General features: G+C 35.8%; 1 protein-coding gene across 3 annotated transcripts in view; it reads right to left on the reverse strand.

Annotated features, from left to right (window-relative positions):
- Window positions 1-24,132, reverse strand: part of LOC123684156 (transcription factor SOX-13) — a 295,003-nt gene that overhangs the window by 72,129 nt on the left and 198,742 nt on the right. For all 3 annotated transcript variants that reach the window (XM_045623310.1, XM_045623309.1, XM_045623311.1), the window contains 2 exons: window positions 12,117-12,710; window positions 8,214-8,358 (listed from right to left, as the gene is read on the reverse strand). In XM_045623310.1, the coding sequence (XP_045479266.1) occupies window positions 8,214-8,358; window positions 12,117-12,710 (739 nt within the window). The remainder of the gene's footprint in view (window positions 1-8,213; window positions 8,359-12,116; window positions 12,711-24,132) is intronic.

Consider the following 24,132-nt stretch of genomic DNA (forward strand, 5'->3'; position numbering starts at 1 on the left):
TATCGTACAAGTTTATAAATTTTCAGGATACTCGTCTAAAACTTGCAGTAACTTTTACAGCTTTTATCAGGCGATTTTATTACCGCTCATTAAAACCAGGCGGCGCTGCTTTCGCAGATTCACCTATCGAGGTTAAATGGTCGTAAATCGGCGTTTTTTCTCTCGAAAAATGAGAAACCCATAAAAGCTAAATTTAGAAAACAACAAGATGTACTCCGGCCGGCGGCGGCATGGGGTTAGACCACTCGGCATTTTTGTGTGGCGTTCCTGCGGCCACTCCATGGTGGTTTTATGGTTCCGTAATTGATTGCGCCAGCCACTGAATTGAACGATAAAACGGACCGGCGGTGGGATACTTTTCTAAAGGTTCCATACATTTTAACTACTTCGGAGAAGACACATTGTAATGCGGTTATGATGAAGGACGGTCCTTTGGAGACTTTGAATCTAATCAAGATTGCGGGCGTATAATAATAACTTTTTTAATCGAAGTAATCATCGTGATGACGATTAAAATGTTTTTCTCCTCGTAATCGTAGACGTTTCGTAAAAGGCAATTTTAAATGAAGTTGGTTGATTTCATTACAAAATAAGTAACTACAACTTATCTCACAGTATCATACTCGTATAATGAATATCACGGAATGTAAACCTCATTTTTGAAAAATCATTAGTTTCGAAACTATCTTTTTTAATCTAGTAGACCGATAAATGATAATAAATAGGCATCTTTCGTATATAATGTAGGTACTTCGAAAATACAATTTTTCCTAAAACACTAAACAAATAAGAGAAGATTTCTTCAATTCTCAACAATATTAATATCGAGTATATTCAAAACCTTGAAGAAATTATGTTTCTAAAAGGTTTTGGTATAGTCTCTGTACACCTGGGAAGTATTTCAATCCGCCTGGCCATGCTTACTTCAATGAGGTGCTGAATCTGTTGAAAAACTATGCAAAATGCTGAAGTCCGATTGTTTTTCCAAGAGTGTATGGCATCACCAGTCTAAATTGTAATTATTTGACTCACATAATAACATTTGAATTTCTGAACAAAATTAGGTCGCTTTTCAGTTAAAATATGAAACTAGTATTGAATTCCGAGACATGCAGCTTTCGAATGTCGAAATTATTCGATTTCCCATAAAAAAATTTCAATTCTTCCCTTATTTTGAATGCAAACCTTTCTGTTTCAATGATAATCCTACCAGGATTTTATGTTCAACGTTTGTCAACATTATTCTCTACTTTTCATCGATTGTCCAAACTTCAAAAGCCTTTTACACAAAACTACTATGCAACTTTCCACTCTATACATTTCAAATGAATTACAGAAAACATTTAGAATCGAAAAATCGGGGAAATGTTTAGTGCACATTTTTGTACAACAGTCATAATTTTAAATTTAAAAATTTGATGAATACAAAGTGAAAAGTTGCAAGTAATTTGAGGCAATAGCCCCCTGATATCTACAAGAGTTAGATCATATAACACAAAAACATATTAGTGATGAATTATCTGACTCTTCATTCATCCACCAGAACACGCATGATAAAATTTATCAAAATCAGTGATACAGTTTAAAAGTTCACTTTAAGGGTGTTCAATACCTTGTTCATACCACTGCTATTTCAGTGCTAATTTCAGTGCATTCCAATTCCAAAGTACAGGTCGGATTCATTTCATTTTTTGAGTGAACAATGACGTGATATAGTGAACTTGAAGATCCCGTCTCGATTTCCAAAAAAAAATCGATAGTATTCCGCAAATCGAACTTTGAAATTGAACACTTTCTTTAAATGACTATTCAGCTTCAGAGAGACTTCTCATTTCAAGTAACTCATCCACAAATGTTCAGTGATATTATGTGTTTTGAATTGGTGCAAAAATTTTTTTAAAATTGCTTGATTTGCTCTAAGTGTAGATGTTTTTCATATGGAATTATGCTTTTTGGAACGCCTCCCAAAGGTTTACGCCTTTTTGCAACATGAACGCCAATAGAATCTTGGACTGTATTTTATGGCTCGAGATGAATGACACTTTTATGATTTACGAGGGTAGGGTTTCTCTGATTGGCTAAAATTGTGTACATTACTAGTTTATGACAATATTGCACTGAAGAATAGGGAAAGGTAGAAAACTTGTTATGAAATCATTGTTAGAATTAGAAACGATACTGTTCCTAAAATATATATGCTAGCTGATTTTATTCGTAATGATGTCTGGAGAAGTACATTTTGAGCGCTTAGTATCATAAAGAAAATTTCAAAAGTCATAAAGAAATTAAGATGAAAAAAAGGTATCTGGATTTTTGCCGAAATATGGAAAATTATTAATATTTCAGAAATCTGACAAAAAATTCTCAAAAAAAAATTTTTTTTTTGAAAAACTCCCTATTCCCGAAACTCTATCTACAATATATACCATTTAAATTTAACCCTGAAAATAGGCAATTCTTGATTAAGAAAATTTTCTCGTACTCCCTTCATTAATATTAACTTGAAAAAATTTATAGTAAAAATTTTTCGCTTCGTGAAGCCATTCTTGTATACATACCTCCTTGAAAATTTCATGTCATAAAAGTTTAAGAAATTGCAATATTTTTTTTAAATAATCTTTTTCGTTAACTCAACTCTCTTGATTTATTGCCCTAGAGAAAGAGAACAATATACATCTCTTTCAACTCGAAGAGTTGAACGTTAAATCGTTATTCCAAATTTGAATTTAAAGCAAAGAATTGTGAAAAATATTGAGAATTTTTCTACCTGAAGTAAAAGAAATATTACCAATTCAAAAGATGATTGAATCGAATATTACTTATCTTCACCTATAGCCAATAAGAGTATTGCTGATTCCTATAAGCAATTATTTATATGTATATTATATTTCCTTGAGATATTAACGAGTCCAACTCATTGTTACATTAAATCCTGTTCTGTCCCCACAATGTCAGAAAGAAGTATGGTCTAAAATTTCTCAATTTTCCTGATTCACATTGTAGAAGTTCATCCAAATATATGCCATATTTTATTCCATCATTGAATTAGGCAAATCGAAATGATAAATATAAAAAAGTATGTAAATTTCATTCTATTCAGTTCATAAAACGTATAAAAAAATATCATGTCTTTATATCTTTCAATCAGATGATTTTGACATTTGACCATCTCAGTGTAATAAATCACCTATTTTATTGCTTTTAGGTTCTCAAATTTTTCATTCTAGAAATCTCAATATGCACTATTTATGATTTTCTCTGTGAAATCATACACTCAGAGATAATCATATATTTTTTTCTATTATCCATATTCGATATACGTCCATGACAGTGGTTCATTGTCATTTCTGTATTCACAATATTTACAGTAATTATCTCATTTAGTAATATATAACTAAACAAATATAACAAATTTTCCTTCTTTTGAAGAAGTTTTCCAAAGAATTTTGCTTACTCATAATAAGATTGTGATATATAAGGTTGTTACATATAATGGATATTCCTTCTGGGGGGTATATATCCCCCTTATCCCCCCCCCCCCCTAGGATACGCCACTGTATCTTAACTGAACTGAATTTCTAAAGTTTACAGAAACACAAATTTACTCTTTGCTGGGCTTCATCGAGAGTTGAGATTTTATTAGGGGCAATAAATACCAAACGGGCGGTTCTTCAACTTGAATGGGTGTGCCAGGTACAAATCTACCAAAAATTTTCGGGTAGCTCCATCTAGCGGAATTGCAGTTTCAGCGCAAAGTAGTCTACAACCTTAAAGTACCCTTAAGATTCATATATCAAATTTCATGCGAATAGCTCTTAAAGTGTCCGAGTCTCATGGATTTTAAGATTCCTTATATTCAAAAACGAAAACTGTAAAAATTCAGAGATTTTATCGAAGTATCATCTCTCAGATTCCGAAATCATCTGCATATATTTCAAGCTACTGCTCATCTTCATCAGCCATAGAACTACGGTTGAAGAAGAGTAATTAAATAACAAAAACTGTTAAGTTTGTGTAACTCGATATTTCAGCAAAACACCGCAAAAACTACCACCTCCAAGAACAGTTATCCACGTCTCGATTTCCCCTACCTTTAAATGGCGAAGAAAATTGTTGGCAAGTGAAGGTCGAAAAAACACTTGTGCCAACCTTATTATTAAAGTGCGGATCCCATCTAGTTTTTTTTTTCGACAAATTATCGGTTGAACGATAATAGCCATTCTATCTATAATCCCAACGGCAATAACTCCAGAATTTTTGAGTCCCATCCAAATTGCACAACGCAATTAACCCGAAAAGCCGCGACGGACGCCGCTGCCTTCCTCACGCGTCTCTTCGGCCGCGGTGCCAAACACTTTTCGATATTGTCATTGGCGCCATTCTCCGCTAACCTGCCTATTATCCCACCTGTCATGGCCCGCGGACAAAGGCACTCATCCGTCAAGTCGTGACCAATGGCGTGCAATTCTCGGAACGGTGCCGGCCAATCCTGGGCGGCTTGCGCGTGGGAGCCTTCACTTGCTCGTGTGCGATAATCATTCTGTCTGAAACAATGCACGCTTACTGTGATCCTCCTGGCGGCACAAGTCTACAAAGCGTGCTCCGACAATGCGCCTCGCGGAACTGACGCGAGCGCGCCCAGGTACGCCCCTGTCGTATCCGGTTCGAAGGACCAGGCGAGATCGGCGGATCGCGGGTTTTCGCGATAGATTCTTATCGGTGGGCTGCTTCTTGTGCGTTTGAGGTGGAATTGAGTCCAAACATATTGTTCAATACTTCTATATAAGAGAATGCAGTAAATTATAGGAATAACTCGAATCAAAATTGTGATGAGTCTTAGATTCTAGATATCCGAATTCTAGGTATAACATTTACAAATGATTTATTTGTTATCACGACTTATTTTTCTAGAAGGTAGCACAGTTTAAAAGTTTCAGTTGTCTCAGATTTTTTTATTGGTAAAGTGAAAAACGGAGATTACCATCAGTTGGAAGATCTAAATCAACTAGTATACTAGATTTCAACAGAACTCTACTTTTCTGTATATCCAGAACACAATCTTAAGTTTCAAAAGAGATCTGATCTTCATTTATTCATCCTCTACGAAGTTTAGTTAAAGTGAACTGAATTATTAAGAATTTGTATGAAGCAATTTAAATGAAGGGGATATTTATTAAAATTGATTCCATAGCACAACATTAACGGTTGCTGATAGACTTTGGAAATGTTACTCCTCTTTCTGAAAAATAAAATCATTGCATGAAAACATTGAAGAGAAAATTAATGCTTTCTGTGTTTTTAACATCATACGAATTTCTGAAGTTAAATAATATGATAATCTTCTGAATTTCCAGAAAACGTTCCAGAATTTTGCTGAATTTTGATACAAACAGAAATGACAGATTACCCGGATCAGTCCTATAAACAAACGTAAGAGCTTTTTTTTGAGTAACAGGGTGTTGAAATTTGATTTTTTTCTAGTTGTTTTCTCATAGCACCTCCCATAGGATATTCAATTTAAATTTGGGATAGATATTCAAATTTGAAGTTTTCATCATGTGATATGCTAATTTTGAATGCAAATCTACAGGATGATATTTTTTCTGGAGAGGTGTCCGCTTCTTTTCTCCAGAACTTTTTTTTTTGTGGACCACTGGTAGTTTAGAAAAATGTAACAAGATATGTTGGTCTAGTACAACACTTTTTGGTTTCTTGTAGTTTTGTCGTATCTGCTAGTGATTTTGAGAAAAAAATTTCAAACAATTCTCTAGTAATCCTTTGGAAAATCCAAATTATTATAGAGATCATGTTAGTAAGCTGTGATGAATAAATTAATTATAAGTTTGGTATTTATCCAATCTGTAGCGAAGATTAATGAAGTTTTGATGAACTGGTATAATGATACCAAAAAATTAGGACTACACGAAACACCATGTATCTCAAAAATGAAGATTTTGCGGGTCTATGTTTATGGAAATTTTTTCCTTAAAATAATCCAAGGAATCTCTCCTTTTCCTTTGTACTCGCCACTTCATGGCTTGTTTTTGATTTTTGAACTCGTTGGAGAGTAGCAATGCCTTCTGTACTTGTTTTATAAAGAACTAATATATATAATTTTTAATATTTCATAAAGAACTAATAGATATAAAAAAATATTATCCAATATATCTGCGATCAAAAGAACGACCAAGTTGAGATTTTGGGTATTGATAACAAATACGATTTTCAAGCTTTTTGCAATATATCGAGAGGATTTCATCATAAGATCAGATTCAAGAAAAATATTGGAAAAGAAATGTCCAATATTTCGCGTGTATATTAGAGATAATGAATTCAACCTACTTGCGAAATTTCAAGATGATAGCCTCATCAGAACCATAGAAAATACAAGCAGAATATTGAACAAAAACCTAATATTTCAGTTAGAGCAGATCTCACCGAATTGAAGTTTTACACATACATTATTTATCAATAAAAAATAACAGCTTCAAATCCTTTGTTTAAAAAAGATTCAGCTTATGATGAAGTATAAATACGGAGCATGTTGAAAATTGCGTTGCTTTCTCCAGACATTTTCATCTTGAAAAAATTTTTTACTGCAAATCTATTTCCTGCTCGGATACCTCTATTGATATAATTCCTACCTTGAATGATACGTTAACCACCCGGCTTTCAACTCAATAATTGGTATAATCCACGGCTAGTCCGTACATGTCGAAGAAAAGCCAATTGGCGCTCATAAACTGTATAATAAAGAACTAGAGTTCTCCGTGAAGAAGATCAATTCAATAGAGCGTACGGAATTAAATTCGATAGAATGTATGAATCTAATCCGGCCGATAATTAGCTTCGTTCTGATTGAAAACAATAAAACCGGCTGTATATAATCCGTTCCGTTGACGGGACGATTTCGATTCGATGTAATGCGATCCAAAGGGTAATGTTATTAGTTTCAATGGCTACTTTTCATCCGTATGGAATAGGCGAGAGTTCAATTGACTTGTGCCTCTTCTAGGACGCGGTATGTCGACACAAATTTGCACAAGATTGAGCCTACACAGATCTGCTTTGTTCTCGACCAACAACGATCACAACTGTGGTCAAAGATACAGTTGGAGCAAAAAGAAATACATTATTTTTGCATAAGAAACAAGGCCATAATTAGAATGATCCGATGTAGGTTAAATATGAGCCGTTTTGTTCGATAACTTATTGCCATTTTGAATGTAATATCATTAAGCCTCTTTCATAGAAGCTCTCATTTCTATTGGCCAAAAATTGAGACAGTCGATTTTCACAAGCCTCCTTTGACCAGCTAAATTGTTCTCCATGGACAGAAACAGATGGTAATCACTTGGTGCCAGGTCCAGACTATAAGGTGGATGCATAAGAACCTCCCAACCAAGCTCCCGGAGCTTCGGGCGAGTCACTATCGATATGTGCCTGGCGTTGTCCTGATGAAACACAATTCCTCTTCTATTTGCCAAAGCTGACCGCTTCTGAGCGATTGCTTTCTTCAGATGGTCCAATTGTTGACAGTACAGTTCCGAGTTAACAGTTGTGCCGTAGGGGAGCAACTTATAGCAAATAATTCCCTGCCAATCCCACCAAACACACAGCAAAACCTTCCTGGCCGTCATTCCTAGCTTGGCCAACGTTTCCGACCGCTCACCGCATTTCGACCTCGACCGTTTTTACTTGACGTTGTCGTGAGTGTTGTAACTACGCAATGGCAATGTTTTGGAATGAAGTAGAGGGTATTGAATGTGAATAGAGACAATTTGCAAAACTACAACTCGACCTGTGAAAGAGATCACAAGAAACCATTTCTCATAATTCTCACAATGAGATTTGTTGGATGACATGCTTTTGACTTGGCAATTTGATCCGAAACTTGGTATTTACGACCGTCTGAAAGGCTGATCAGTGCAAAAATGAACTAATCAGTACTCAAATCTATTGTTATCTAGCAAATGAGTAGCGTGATTATATTCACTGTGACTTAACCATCAGTTCAATTGACATATATGAAAATTGAACAACAGAATCTGAAAAATTGAACCTCAAAACATCATTCGGGGTTTCTAGAACACTGGTTGTGTCTTTTCATGGATTAAAAATAATTGATATAATAATAAAATTTATTTTTACCGATAGTTCTGAATTTAATTGAGAAGCAAAACAACAAGTAGGTAATTCAACTCTCAACTCACCTTTGGTGCTTCCTGATTTTGCTGTGTGAGTAGTTGTTCCCTAACCATTTGTAGCTGAAATATCAACTCTGATATTTTTCTGTCTTTTTCCATCACATTGTCGCCGGCAAGTGCTTCCTGAAGCGCCGCTGTGGATTCAACATCCCTGTAAAAAACAGTCATAATGCACACAAAAATTTATTTATTTAATTCAAAATCATCAACTCAAAATAAACTGTATTCTATTAACACAAACTAAAATATAAGGGAAATCCATCCAGTTTCGATGTAGGTTTTCGTGAAAAATAAGTGTTTATACGATAAGACAAACTCTTGTAATTTTATGTATGACATAATATGAATATGCATAAAAGAACTGTCTTTAATTTGGCATGCAAAAAGGAACAGGAAATATGTTGTTACATTAATTAATTTTGTGTTACATTGTCGAAAGATCGATGTTTGTGCTACTACGTTGTCCTCGAATTCTTTTCTAGTTAATAGGTAATAGAAAATTACCAATAAATAATGACCACTTTTTTCACCTGATTCCCATCTCCGCTGCAACAATATTGTTATTCACCAAACCCATCTGCATAAATTTGCATGTCATATCAAAGACGAGAAAATAATTTAATTCGTTTTTTGTCTTGTTACACGCCATTTAAAAACCACGTGGAATTATCTGCACGATTCGAACAATAATTTAAGTTGGCGTAAAAATGGCACAGCCAACTGCGTATAAAACGAATCTTCTTTTCTCTAATGGCGCCCCTGACCTTTCGAAGACTTGGAAACAATGATACGATATGATCAATAACGGAAACAAGTAACCTAAATATGGAGTGTTGTGTAATTCGCCATTAGAGAATGAGTTTATGGATAAATCAACTGCATTAGATGTTTATTGCTCGGAATTTTATAACGCATTTTCGTTCATTCATAACGAATGTAGATGTGTTGAATGTTATCACTTTCGGTTCGATATATGGGCATATATGTTAAGTATCCATCACGTTAGATAACAAAAGTGATGAATATAGGTGCGATTTTTCTAATTTGTCCTATCTTTGAGTAATGAACCTATTGAATGTCCTTCATTCAATAGAGAGCAGCTTGGGATTGTTATTCTACAGGGTGTTCCTGAATTGAAGGTACATCAGATTCCTCGAATCATTTCAAGAAGAAAAGTCCTATAAATACGTGCCCGCAAATGCTTTGTATTCGAGGTACATGTTGTTAGTTTGATAGCACCTTCTCTTCAAAACATATTCAAATTAAATTTGGCCTGGATAGTCCAATTTAAAGATTTCAGATTCAGCATGTGACATGATAATCAGAAAATGTATCTTGATGCAGTGAAAATGTATATCAGATTCAAAAGGGATATCTGCTCCCGGTCAGTCAGGAATTAGAGGGAATGAAGAGGCCAACACACTTTTTAGAAAAGGAGCACAAACTTCTTTTATCGGCCCAGAACCTTTCTGTGGCGTAGACAAATGTACCTACAAGAAAGAGTTTCAGGAGAAGGAAAACACCGAAAGAAAAACACTCTGGCGGAATTTTCCAGGTTTGGATCACTCCAAAAAGTTTCTTCGAACCTTTGACACTGCGAGATTCAAGTATCTCTGGATCTCAGCAAAAATATACTACACCTCCTCACTGGATTCCTCACAGGGCATTATCGCCTTAGAAAACACCTCATTAGAATGGGTCTAGCAGAAAATGACTAGTGCAGATTCTGTGGGGAGGAGGAAGAAACTCCGGATCACCTGGTGTAGGAATGCCTCGCCATCACTAGCCAACGCAAAATCTGCTTTGGACACGAAACTTGTAGAAGTGAGGAATTAGCCTCCTTGAAGCCATCCCAGATACTGGAGTTCTTTAGAACTCTTGAACTGGAAGGCGAGCTGTAGATCACGTTATGGAGAGAATTGCTTTGATGGGGGGCACAATAGACCCATTAGATCGCAGTTTAACGAAACCTCCTCATATAAAACTAATCAAATCTTAAGGAATATCTGAAATATCCTCGTCTGTATCTCAAAAGTTAGCACGTATACGACATGCGTTGATATGAAGTTTCATCATTTTTATATCATTAAGGAACACCCCGTACATGTACCTATAGCTCAAAAAACTTCTTTGCCGAAGTGAAATGCAGCATTGTACCATCCGCCTTCTTGTGTACCGCTCGCTAATCGATTATCATCTGAACCCACCCAATGATAATTCAGTTTTGATTACTGCGCTACCGCACAAAGCCAACTACAATCGTTTGGAGGCTCAGAAAGCGATAATTTTTTCACGATCGGTCCATTGTCGGTTACGAATGAACTCTTTGTTTCTTCTCTAATGAGAAAACCGCGCTAGACCGATTTCTAAGGACCCATTGTTCGTAAAGACGGAAATTTATTCCCGTAATTTATCAAAAACTGCTCCTTGGGCTGCGTACACAAATGAGTCTGTTGATTCGGTATTCGAGTCATTGTTATCGACATTTTTCAACCTTTTATACAGCTGATAATGTTATTAAAGAATCTTTTCTTCGCGGAGAAGAGCTATAATGAAGACAACGGATATGGTATAATAAGCAGAAAGAAAAGAATAAGAGGATTGCTTGATTCTGAACAATATTGATTAGACTTCTTATGCAGCAAGTGTGTGCTAAGAGAGTTTCAGAATGAAAAAACAGCAATGATGATCTTAGATGCATCATTGTTGGATACTTTGATTGAAGGTTCAACAAGAAAACGTAGACAATATCGTATTATATCTGCAAGAAAATACCTGTACAACAAATAAAAAAAGGGTAGTGGTGAAATCATCACTGGCAATTGATGTAACAGAAAATATCTATTATTCAACCAAATGTATTCTATCGACTTCCATAAAGCAAAACATTTCTAGAGGAATCGACTCATTCAGTTACTTGTCTTGAATTCTTCTTCTACACCCTTGAGATGAACTGGCAAAACAGACCACTGTGGACAAACCGAATAAGTTTCACCAATTTAGCGAAAGGAGGAATTCCTCCTCCAATCACTATAACACAGCTTTTCAATTATCCATTCCTGGTACTTTATCGAAGCATTTGAACGAATAGAATCAGCGCTGAAAAACTTCCTTGCAACATAAAACTCGAAATGTCAATATTTTAAATTCAATACACAACGTGTTTAAGAGTATATGATGAAGAACGCATAAAAAAAGATAATTTTCCATTGCAGAAACCATGATATTTCAGCTGTGGTACAAACTAGAAGATTATAATGAGATACCCAATTAGAAAACTGAATAATATACAAAGTGCTGAAAGATATGGACAAGTTGTGGATCCAGACTTGAACATGCATAGATCCAAATGCCCTTTGAGTAAACCAACTACATATGTGTATTCAGAAAAGAGAGCAAATATCCTCAGATTTTAATACGCTTCAAGCAGTAACAAGAAGTTACTGGTTCATACCCAAATCTCACAAAGTGTGACGTGATTCCATATTTAAAGTGAATAAACTAGAAACATTTATATCATGAAAAACTTTCAGCATGGTAGAGCTGAATTTTGTTTGGGACCATCTTCGACAAAAACTGAATACCCCTGCCAAATCTCATTGAAATCTGATTAGATATCAGACTCTCAAACCGACGGACATACATCGGTAGACTTGCAAGCATTGAAAGGATGTGATTATATTTATATACTTTATATTGCTCTTCATCAGAAGAGCAATATAAAGTGTGTAAATTTCAAAAAATAAATTGGTAGAAAAGTGCCGTTTGAATGGCCACCAAGCTCCCCAGACATGACACTATAGTTTTTTCCCTGGTGCCATTCAAAGTCGGTTGGCTATGAATATTGCCGCAATTATAGGATTATGGGATGTATTGCATATTTCCCTAAATGCAGAAAAATATACTCACGAACACGGTGACATGGTCGGCGTAGGCCGACGGTCGTCCTTGCAACTCGCGTTGTTTATCTTCGACGTCAACCTCTTCAGCACGTCGTCCATGGACCTCTTCATGGGATGTAAGGAACTATTGTTATTGTGCAGACTAATATTGTTATTATTGTAAATGTTCGTTTTCTCGGAACTGGGGGAACTACATTCGGAACTATTTCTACGTCTTTCACTGTCGTTGTGCAGGGACAACGAGGAGATACTGGTGATCGCGGGGGGGATGAGTAGGCTGTTGGCCTCGGAAAACATCAGTCTGGGGTTTTTGGCCGACTTCTCGTCGTCCAGGTCGATATCACTGCCCGAATGACTGGCCGAGCTGCTCTCGCTCAGTTTGTAGAAGGCGGAAGTGTTGTGCACCATGGAGTTGGCTTCTTCTTCGCCGATGTCGCTCAGGTTGTTGCTAGACGTCTCGTCCAGGTCTGTCAACCCTCCGCCGTCGCTACCGCTGTTGATCAGGCCGGGGAGTTGGTTGTTGTGTTCAGCAGCGACCAACGAGCTGGCGCTGCCTTCTTGGAGTTTCGTTGGAGGCGACTTCCTCTTAGAAGACATATTTCTGGAAAGAAAGACAAGATGTGAATGTCGATGTATGCGAGACTTATGCAGTTTTGGTGGAATTTTGATAGCCAATCTTTTAAGCTCCGGTTTCGAACTTTAACAGACACTGTGAACCTAGCTGCCATTTGCCTGCTGTTGCAAATAGGAAGGTATTACTGAAGGCGGACGGTTAGTAACAAAATTCATGTCTACAGTGATTTTTAGTAGACTGAAACTGAAGAGAATTGGTCTAAAACTGTCAATTTCCATGAGGAATATTTAGAATTCAACGTTTTTCAGTATTTTACTCATAGTTCAGCCGAACAAATTGCTTTGATTTACTGAACAAAACTAAGTGTAACTATAGCATCTACTCTAAGCGAAGCTAAATTGGAGGATAATTTGGGACTCTACATGCCGATAAAGTTATATTTAAACTTCAAACAAAGGATATCTCAGAATTTAGCAATATTTGTAACAAGTGTTCATTTAGCTGCATGAGAAGTTTACACGGTTGTTCATGGTTTAACAGTTGAGAATATCAAACTGTGTTGACATTTCTGTTTAGTAAGATTTGGCAATTCATCATGAATCGTTTGATGCCAGAACAGCGCTTAGAAATAGTGAAATTTCACTTTGAGAAAAAAAATATTCATAAGTTCATAAAGCAAGCAATTAGTTCAGTTATTGATCATTTTCGCACTAATTTTACTCTTCTAGATTCAAAGCCATCAACAAGACAAAGAGATGTGCGTAATGAAGAGAATGTTGCTGCAGAAGACGTCGCTGTTTTAAACTCTTGTACCACGTGAAAAATTTTACGTGAGGATCTTGGCTTACGTGCCTATAAAATATAGCTTGCGCAAGAATTAAAGCCTAATGAATATCGTCTACCTAGCCTTTTTGCTAATTGGGCTGATTTGAAACTGGCCGAAGATCAGTATTTTCACCGAAGAATTGTGTTTAGTCATGAAGCTCATTTCTGGCTAAATGGCTTCCTCAATGAACAAAATTGCCCTATATAGAGCACAGACAATCCTCAAGCCATTCACTATTAGATTCATATAATTGACTTTTTGGTATAGTTTACACGCTTGTGGCATCATTTGTTCTTATCACTTTCGAAATGAGAAGGAGCTGCGCTTATGATGAACTGAGTGCGCTATCGAACCATGCTGACTGATTTTTCGTTTCCAAAAATTAAGCAAGCTAAAATCGACGACATTTGGTTTCAACAAGGCAGCGTAACTTGCCTTAGAGCATGACCTCTGTTCCATCGACTTAACGCCTCTCGATCACTTTTTATAGTGCTATGTTAAGTCATTTGTATATGTCGACAAAACAGGAACTCTTGAAGTATTGGAAGCCAATATGTAATTTGTGAGCTAGGCAGACATATGCCAGAAATCGTATTTAAAAAATAAATTCTATGAGATTATCTAAAAGATTTTAATAATAAAAAATTCATTTCAACAATATTTCTGTCTTGTATTGATATTTAAAATTGGCAAGCTCTCAAAAAACCACAATTATAAGGCATGTAAGGCTCAATCAATTGTTTGAGGTCTATAATTTACAATTCAGAGATTGGATATTCCTAATGAATCTCGAGAAAAAATAATTAATTTTTGGCGGGAAGCGAAAAACTCTGTATTATTTGACCACGAACTCTTCCTCAGCGGATCTGATCTAATCATAACAATGCGAACATTCCGATAAAATATTGCACTTTGTTCATACGAACAAAAAAAAAATGAGAAATACATTCGAACGAAAACCCACCCATAATATTTCAACCAGCCGACAGAAGATCTGGCTACTGTTCCTATTTGAGGTCGACCGCCTTTGTTACCACTTAACCTGTCATCCTCCTCACATCGGTTTAGCCTTTTTTTGCACCACCTGCAACCCGTCAAAATCTGTCATCTTTTGTTCTCCGTCTAAATTGAGCTGTTACAAGAGACACATTGTGTATTTACCGGTGGCAAAATCGACTTGCGTAAGTCCCTCTATTTTGAAAAGGGGGGCATCACTCCTGCTGGCAGATGAACTGAAAGTCTTTATTCAAGGGCCTAAAATAATGCGAACGTACGTAAGCGACGAGTTACTAGAAATAATCCGCGATGCTGCGTCTAGTTGCAGCCTAGCCAATTGTTTTGGAACAATGGAAAGCGGATCGGCTACACAGGCCTACTTTGACGTAGGTCAATGCGATTTGTTTTGGTGATTTCGCCAGCGCAATTATATCGGGGTTTGGCCGATCTCTGACGTCATAGTTTTAGACTAAATTTCGAGTAGGCCAACATAAACACAAAATCGATCAATCTGACACCCGAAATAATCCCGCAAATATGAAAATTTCAGCTGAAAACATTGTTATTATCTTAATCTGGACTATAACATTTATTTGAATATTAATCGTGAAAGGTGACAGGAACATAAATTTGAAAAATTGATAACTAATTGACACTACTGACAAAACCGCTTACCGCATAGAAAATAATTAATGAAGAGATTTCTTCACTGTTTTAAAAGCGATCACATCCTGTTAGTTTTGTCTCCAAAACTAGCCTTTATCTAGGCTAGAATGGGATTTATAGCTTCATCGTTAGATACTTCGAGTGATAAAAACGGTGTTACGTAAGTTTTTTTTTTTTAATTTGACACATCAAGTGACACTTTTTAAAACTAATTGATGTTCTGGAACGTTTTAACTCTCGTATCTACATACAAAACGTGAAATATTTCGCAATTGTCGATGAAGAGTATAGTTCTCTCCGATTGACAGCAAATAATTAATTTTAGGGACACGTATCAATCAGCAAAGTATTACTTCTCCTGTCTAGGTAGCTAAATGATTAATGGGAATAAAACTGTCCGAAATTTCATAAGTTGTCAAACTATAATTAATAATTATTATGTATATTTTATTTCCATAACAACCAACCATTCCAAAAATTGCCATCTCTATCAAATTTTGTTTTAATTTATCAGGTTGCACATTTCCCATTTGAATATTTGTCAAAAAAATCTATCAAGCTCAACATTCGACGGCCCTATCAAAACATATTTCTTTATAATTTCGATGCAATTTCTACGATCAAAATCACCAGTGCTTATAGCAAATTCTCGACAGACTTTTGTCTTCATGTTGGGACTGATCACTTTAGCAAACTCCTCATGAAACACTACGTTTTCTAATCGAAGAAAAATTAATTGCAAACTCCAGCAACTCCAATAATGAATACTATCTTGTTCATTACATGGTGCTCCTACATGATCCTTTTAGATCATCTGCAGTAATGTTTTCTTCACTACAAATAGTACAAACGTGTGATTTTTTAGGCTGGCAACCTCAAAAATGACATAATGTGCCAATCATTCGTTTCTTAAAATCGAATATAAGATCCGCAAGGTTGAATTCTTAATTTTCTTTTTTTCTTGAGAAAATGCTAGCAAACCTTTTTCTTTCAAATAGGTAATCCTTTTGTGTTCACACCATAAACTTTCGGCATAGAACAAAATCATACTTGCTTCTCGACTTGCTACTTGCTCTTTTTCTTCTTGAAGTGCCATCTTTTTATAGGAGTTTGGTTGCATTTTGGGCAAGTCGTTCTCGATGTGTAACCCTCAGCAATGCTTCGTAAGTTAGAACCAGTCCAATCTCCCAATTTTTCAAGACATGAACACTTTCTCCTAACAGGCCCACTTTCATCCTTAATTTTGCCGTATATTCAAAGAAATAATTGTGGATAACGCATATTGAGCCTCTTCATTAATATCGTTCTTCAAATCCCACATTGCAGTACGTATGTATATTCTGATTTCATCCTCTAGGATCCGTAACCATTATGTCATTCTCTAATAATACTTCTCTATTTCCACTTATCTATTATTGAATGCAATCCAATCAAGCATATACGACCTTCGATAACCTCAACAGCCGAATTTTATTTCATTGTTTTCAAGATACGCATTGTAATTCATCTCCTTGTTTACCGAAAACTCGAAAACAAAGCATTATTCTTCTCTCATTGTAATCGCGCCTATATTATCCGTTATTTCTGACTGTTTGAACTTTTCAGCTCATCACTTTCGGGATATCTCTTTGACCCCCAAAGGTCAGTCCTAAGAGCGATCTAATTCCACGCCAATTCGATATATATGCGGAAATTATCAAGGATTTGGTCTTCTGGGCCAGACGGAGCAGACGTGTGATGTTTCTTGAGAGGTAATTGCTGAGGTGGTGTGCGCCAATTGGTAATTTGATGGCAAATCGAAAAGGCGGGTGGCTATCAGGAATGTGGTTCAAGTTGGGTTTATATGAATATTGGGGTGTGGAATTAGATCCTGTCTAGTTTTGGAGGAACAGTAACTTTGATAGTCTGCAAGAATCTGCAGGATGTTCCTTAACATCCTTAAGTGGAGGTACACACGAAAATGAGAGATTTCTTGGATCATTTTGAGGAAAAAAGTCTTTTCGATATGGAACCTATGTTTTAGAGATATGGTTGGATTGTCATAAAAAAGGCCTAGATGTTATTCAGAAGTGCATCCTGAAAATTATGTATGGAAAAAAATACACTTTTTCTAGTAAAGAGATCTACAAAATATCCGAAGTACTAGGTGTGAGACAGATTTATGCTAGTAAAATAGGAGCAAACATTTACCAGAAAAAAATACCTCTTGCACTGAAAGAACACAAATATTCGACTAGAACAGAAAGGGACAATTATGAAAGACAAGACTCAAGACTGTACACAAAAATACCAAAAAATATAAGAGAAATAAGAAATTTGAAAAAGTTCAAGAAAGATATGAAAAACTGGTTAATTAGAGAAGATAGAACATTTATACACAGTCTAATCAACTCTTCATAGGTTGAGTTGATGGTATTTTTAAAAAGATGAAATGATGAAATAAAATTCACAGGATGAGTCAAATTCTCGATTATGAAAAAAAAAATTCCCGATTATGACAAAAATAAATTCCCAAATTAGACCATTTAGACAAATTTGATTGTGGAATAATGGTGGAAAGAACTGTATTTTATTTTGTTTGCTGTCGAAAAAAAAACCGGAGAAAATAAGTGGGCACTCTTCCGAAAAATTACCACTCTGAAGATTTGCAATCGAAATTGAACTTGATATAAATTGTGAATTGGATTATCTAAGTCAAATTTCACTTGAAGATATTATGAAGTGAATATGAAATGAGAAAAATATAGGTACAGGTATAACATTTATTTCCTAGAGATAACATTGTTGAAATTGTTGTTGAAACTATGTTCTGAATAATATGACTGGAATATGTTGAATTATTTTTGCCGATTAGGAAACTCTCGAGATACCTATTCGTTGAAGCTTATTTGAAAAGATTTTTTTTGCCAATGCAGGTAAACCTTTTTTCAATCACTAGACTTAACTTACGAGCTCCTAAATTATCATCTCAAGTGGGATTACCACCACATGGCTTTCCGCGTATGAGTCAAACGTTAGGTAATTCTCTGAAGTTAGGTTACCATTCATTTTCACCTATGGGGCTTCTGCGATGACCAAACTATGTACGGTGTACGAAGTTATACATTCACTTCTTTCTCTTTACGAAGCTTATAAGTAGAGGGCAGCATTGTGCGATTATTTTTTCACAAAATCATAGTTTTCCTCTTCCGCGAAAATTTTTCATGTTTTTTTTTTAAGAATATTGAAAATATATCAGTCATATCATCAATTTTTTTCCCAACATTTTTTTATTCTTAAATTGAAAATATTGTCATTCTACATTGTAGATTATGGTTCAAGGAAATTATGTGAAAACTTCATAAAAATCTTTGTTTGTATGAGGAAAAATCTACAGGGTGTTTCCTAAACATGCGGCAAAAATTCAGGGGGTTGTTCCTTGGACTATTCTAAGAATATTTTGTCCTTTGATGATTTTTGAAAAACCTATTTGTTTCGAAGATATAGGGGAAACAAAATTTCAGATAATAACATTTTATTATGAAAAATTACATGAAAATTCAACTCAACCTACAAAAACATAAATGAAATGCATGTCAGTCATCTCGGTGTTTGTATAGCGATTCATAATAGTCAAAGATAAAATGTTAATTGCTAATACATCACAAAACGAATTCAAATGAAAACCGTGTTTAATCTGTATTCCTTTACCATCTGCACTTATCAATTTTTAGTCAAAAAACTGGCCGTTTTTAGTAATTGGAATGTTGTTAAACAAATTTAAAAATAAATTATACCTACTTAGTAAACACAGTGCGGTACGCATTTTTATTTAAACTATTATTAATTTTAAAAATATGAAAAATGTTGTTCGCCCTGTATCTTCGAAACAAAGAGGTTTTTCAAAAATCATCCAAGGACAAAACATGCTTAAAATAGTCCAAGGAACAACCCCCTGAATTTTTGCCGCATGTTTAGGAAACACCCTGTATAATTTGGTTTGAACTGAGCAGTCACGAAGTAGTATTCTTTCTTAATGGCTGTAACGTCTTCATTATCACCATAAACTTCATTTAATATCAATTTAAATAGATTTCCATCGGTTATAAATACCGAGTCGATGAAATATTGTTGTGTATATCCACTTCCGTTCCTGAAGACGTAGTATAAAAAAATTAATTTTCTCAGATGACAAAATTGAAAAACAGGGGAGGTATGCAGACACACTCCACCCGTCTCATTGTGAATTTCAAAGGCATTTTCCATTTATTTCCAGCGGTGCTGGATCGAGACACGTCAAAAGAAAAACGCGCGAAATAAATTCGTTTTATAAAGGACGATAACCTATTTAATCTTAATGATACATTTTTATGAAACACCGTCTATGGAAATGGAAGTTGCCAGTATTGATTGAGGTCAGGAACGGACTCGTTCTGTCTTCTCTTCGATTCTTTTTCGCCAATTCTTCATACCCTCTTTCCTTCCTCCAGAATCCCAATCATATTTTATAGTGAGTTTACTCAATATTCAATTTGGAGAAATCTATACATACAATAAAGGAATGAGACCTAAGCCTGAGAAGTGAAAAAGAGTAACTGAATACAGAAATAAATTTTTACAGGTTATGTCTTCCGCTTTTCATGGTTGAAACAATATACGTTTTGAGCAACCCTATTGCTTTGTTTGATTGAGATTGGATGGAAGTATAAAAAGCTTCCAGTTTTTTCACGTGGCTCAACTGATTGACTTATCAATGACCATTTTACAAAAGTTCATAACATCCGCAACAAAATAAGTCAGAGATCAACCAAAATAGTAAATGATACTTGCACTTCCATATTGAAAAAAAAAACTATTGAATTAGTTCATATCCGATAACTTCATCATAACCATACATTAATCTTCTATTTGCCAGATTGTGATAAATAGCATAAATTAAAATACGGTGTGAGAACAATATCGCACAAATCTGATCCGCATTTCTCAAATAGTTTGACTGAAACTTCATGGGAATAAATCATAACAAAATGCCCTGGATTTATGAGAGCATTACTTTGGCATCCTTTTAGTCGTATGGCACGAAGTTTATGAATTCTGTTCGGATGAAAATGCCAACAAATCGAATTGTGTCATTGTAGCCTTTCAGCTATTTGTCATTTCATGTAGGTATACGTGACTATTATACTAACTTTTTAACGAGTTTCAGCAGTCAGCAAGAATCGAAAAATTGGATGGTGAACATTTTATCATCAGGTGGAGAACTTAACTGTATTACACTATTATTGTCGAGAAACTGAAAAAGATGATGCTTGAATATAACTTAATGTATTCTTTATGATAGATTGGACGCCATATTTTGAAATCCTTTCCTTATTTCCTAAAAAAACTTATTTTGGCAATACACAGTTTTAAGGCAAATTATGCATTTTTTATCTAATTCATTCAACTCATATTTGGCATAGATATTTCAATTTGAAGTTTCATATGGGATAACAGTTCAGGTGAATACAAAAGTCTTGGAAAGAGTTTAGAGACAAACATGATATACGCATGAAATCTTCTTGCTCTCAAGGAAGGCAGTCTAAGCAGGACCCGCAGAGAAAGACTCAAAAGAAATTAAGCCACCTCTAATTGAAACATATCTGAGGTATTTGTTTTATACTTTCTGGAGAAGAAGGCTGTTCACGGATATATGGGGTGACCAAACGACGGATGGGAACTCCAACATTGGCCTCACAAGAGCAACATAGAGGTGCTGTAGTTTGATAGTTATCTGTCATTTAGTTTGTTTTCTGTTCACTCAGAATAATAAACATAGATAGAGGGAGCATATGTCATTTTCAGTAAGCAAATTTTGTCCTCAACATGAACTATCAAATTTGACATGAAGCGCGCGGAAATGAAAACATAACCATTGAACGATATTTCACTCCATTCTAGAGTTCTTCCACAAAAAACGCATTTGTTATGTCCCATAGTGAATCAACGTTTCATATTAACTCAAAATATATTGAAATAAAGACCTAAATATATCAGAAATTCAGAAAATAAACTTCCAGCGCGCCAAACGACGTGAAACAACCGATGACACTAGGAGAGCAAAAGTTGCCAAACCTTGGATTTCAACAGCTAGATACAGAAAATAATGAATATTCTGCTCATGATAAATTCGACAATTAGGAAAAATATCGGATTCCAAATATTCAAATTTGCATATTTAATCGGGAATCACTCAAATAAATATATTTCATACGATATAATATACAGGGTGGGCAAATAAGCGAGATTTCTCCTTTCCCCTACCCTTTTTTGATGTCGTAAAATCGAAAGTGACAATTCAAAAAGATAGAGAATTTTCCAAGGATTACAGTGATGATATTTTCTCTTCAACTTCATATCATACATTTCCGAGTAAAATTCATTTTTCTACTCGACGGTAGCTATTACGCCCCCTAGCGGTAGATGTATGAACTTCAAAACAATTACCAGTGTGTTCTCTTGTACACCTTAGTGGTAAAATTTTTTTCCGCAAGTCTCTACGATGAGTGGATCCTGAGATATAGCCGCTTACCTCGTTATTTGCCTACCCTGTACATTCATAACGATATAGTAAAATTGTGGATTTGAAAATATATCACAATCCGACAACGTAATCTAAACATGTTGGGTACATGTAAAAATTGCGTATACTCCCTCTATCTATGTTCATCTATGGAAAACCCAACGACTATATTAAAATCATCGCAAATCCCTCCCTGTCTCCGAAAAAAGAGGCGAGGCAATCGCAGCGCCGCGACACAGCGGGAAAACAAATCTAATTTCTCAAATAAATATTTTCTTTGCTTCATTATATTATTTCTGCTTCTGTGTTCGGTTTTCCTCTCGACGGCGGAGACAGAGCGTCTCAGCCAGGCATCCAGGGCACGGCCCTTATTATGACAGACGTAGTCGAACGCTATTCGCCTGGCGTAATAATAAAATGAGCCGGAATAAGGAGGAAAAACTCGAAGCAGGCACGTCTAATTGTCTGTAAAATATTGCTGATTTGAATGAATGCATCCGAGGCGGGGAAGGAGCCACTTTGGGCATGGCGAAATTGGCCGAACGAAAAGACATGCAGAATCTTATTCGGCGGAGATAAGCCAATTATTATTGCCGCTGTACCTACAGTTTTCGAGTTGAGGAATTCGAGTGATGCGAGAAGAGTTTTCGTCTTTATTCTTCAAGGGGTTTGAGGGTAAGACGTGGCGTGATTTGTATTATTAGGTGCGCAACTGAGTTCCCGCAGTTGTTGCTGGTCGATTTTGACATATCCAAAACGTCATGAATTAGACATATCGTGTTTTAACACATTAGAGATTTTCTTCTGGCGTCATTCACCCTTGCTTGTGTGAATATATGTGAATTTTTGTTGATTTTCTTCTTTCATTCGAAAAAGAACATGCAGAACCTTATTCGGCGGCGGTATTATAGTCTGCGCGCTGTACAGTTTTCGAGTTGAGGAATTCGAGTGATGCGAGAAGAGTTTTCGTCTTTATTCTTGAAGAGGTTTTGGGTTAAAACCGTGGCGTGATTTGTATTATTAGGTGCGCAACTGAGTTCCCGCTGTTTGTCAATGAATGACTCCAGCAGTTGGTGCTGGTTGATTTTGACATATCCAAAACGTCATGAACCAAGCTTAGATATATCGTAAACAAACTGTTTTATCGCATAAGTGATCTTCTTCTGGCGTCATAAACCCTTGCTTGCGTGAATATATGTGAATTTGTGTTGATTTTCTTCTTTAATTCGAAAGGAAATTTAGATTTTTTTTTTCAGAATTTCAGATTAGATTAGATTTAATTAAGGAGGTTTCGTTACACTGCGACCTAATGGTCTATTGTGCCCCCCATCAGAGCAATTCTCTCCATAACTAGATCTACAGCTAGCCTTCCAGTTCCAGAGTTCTAATGAACTCCAGTATCTGGCATGGCTTCGAAGAGGCTAATTCCTCACTTCTAAAAGTTTCGTGTCCAAAGTAGATTTTGCGTTGGCTAGTGATGGCGAGGCATTCCGTCACCAGGTGATCCGGAGTTTCTTCCTCCTCCCCACAGAATCTGCACTAGTCATTTTCTGCTAGACCCATTCTCATGAGGTGTTTCCTAAGGCGATAATGCCCTGTGAGGAATCCAGTGAGGAGGTATAGTATATTTTTGCTAATATTCAGATACTTTTAGGATCTGGCAATATCGAATTTTCGAAGAAACTTTTTGGAATTATCCAACCCAGGAAGATTCAGCCAGAGTGTTTCTCTTTCGGTTTATTCCTTCTACTGAAAATCTTACTTGTAGGTACTTCAACACAGAAAAGTTCCTGGTCGATGAAAGGAGTTTGTGTTCTGGCAAGTGTTTTGGCCTCTTCATTCCCGAGTGGCTGAGAACACATACTAAAAAGACCCTGTACTTCTTGTCTATTTGATTGAGATATTGCGCAATCATATTATTGTTTGTTCCAGTCCATGGTACATGGTCTGCCTCATCAGCAGATCCACTCATATTAAGACATCAAAAAATGTATTAGTTCATGGATAGCCTCAATACTTTTACCGTAACGGTATTCGAGCTCTACCAGTTGTAGCTTACAATAGTCAATACTTTGAATGATTCATTTGTAATCATTCTTCTCAATGAAGTTGCATCAACAAAACACAAGGAACTTAGTTGCGCACCTTATACCAAGTTGTAGCCGCTACTAATGCAATAATTGGTTTAGAATCATCGACGTCTGCGAATATTTGGACCAAAAATAAAAATGCTATACCGACGATGCAGTTCTTGGATGACTTTCAAAGACTGGTACAATTTTTGTATAGAAGATCTTCACGAAGAAAACCAAATGCATGACCATAGCAAGGAAAACAGGAAAGCATAACTTCGAACGGCAATATTTACGCATCAGATTTTGCCCCCCTAAATCAACAGCAGGTCTTTTTGTTCGATAGTT

The sequence above is a fragment of the Harmonia axyridis genome, chromosome 7, assembly GCF_914767665.1.
Source record: "Harmonia axyridis chromosome 7, icHarAxyr1.1, whole genome shotgun sequence".
NCBI lineage: Eukaryota > Metazoa > Arthropoda > Insecta > Coleoptera > Coccinellidae > Harmonia > Harmonia axyridis.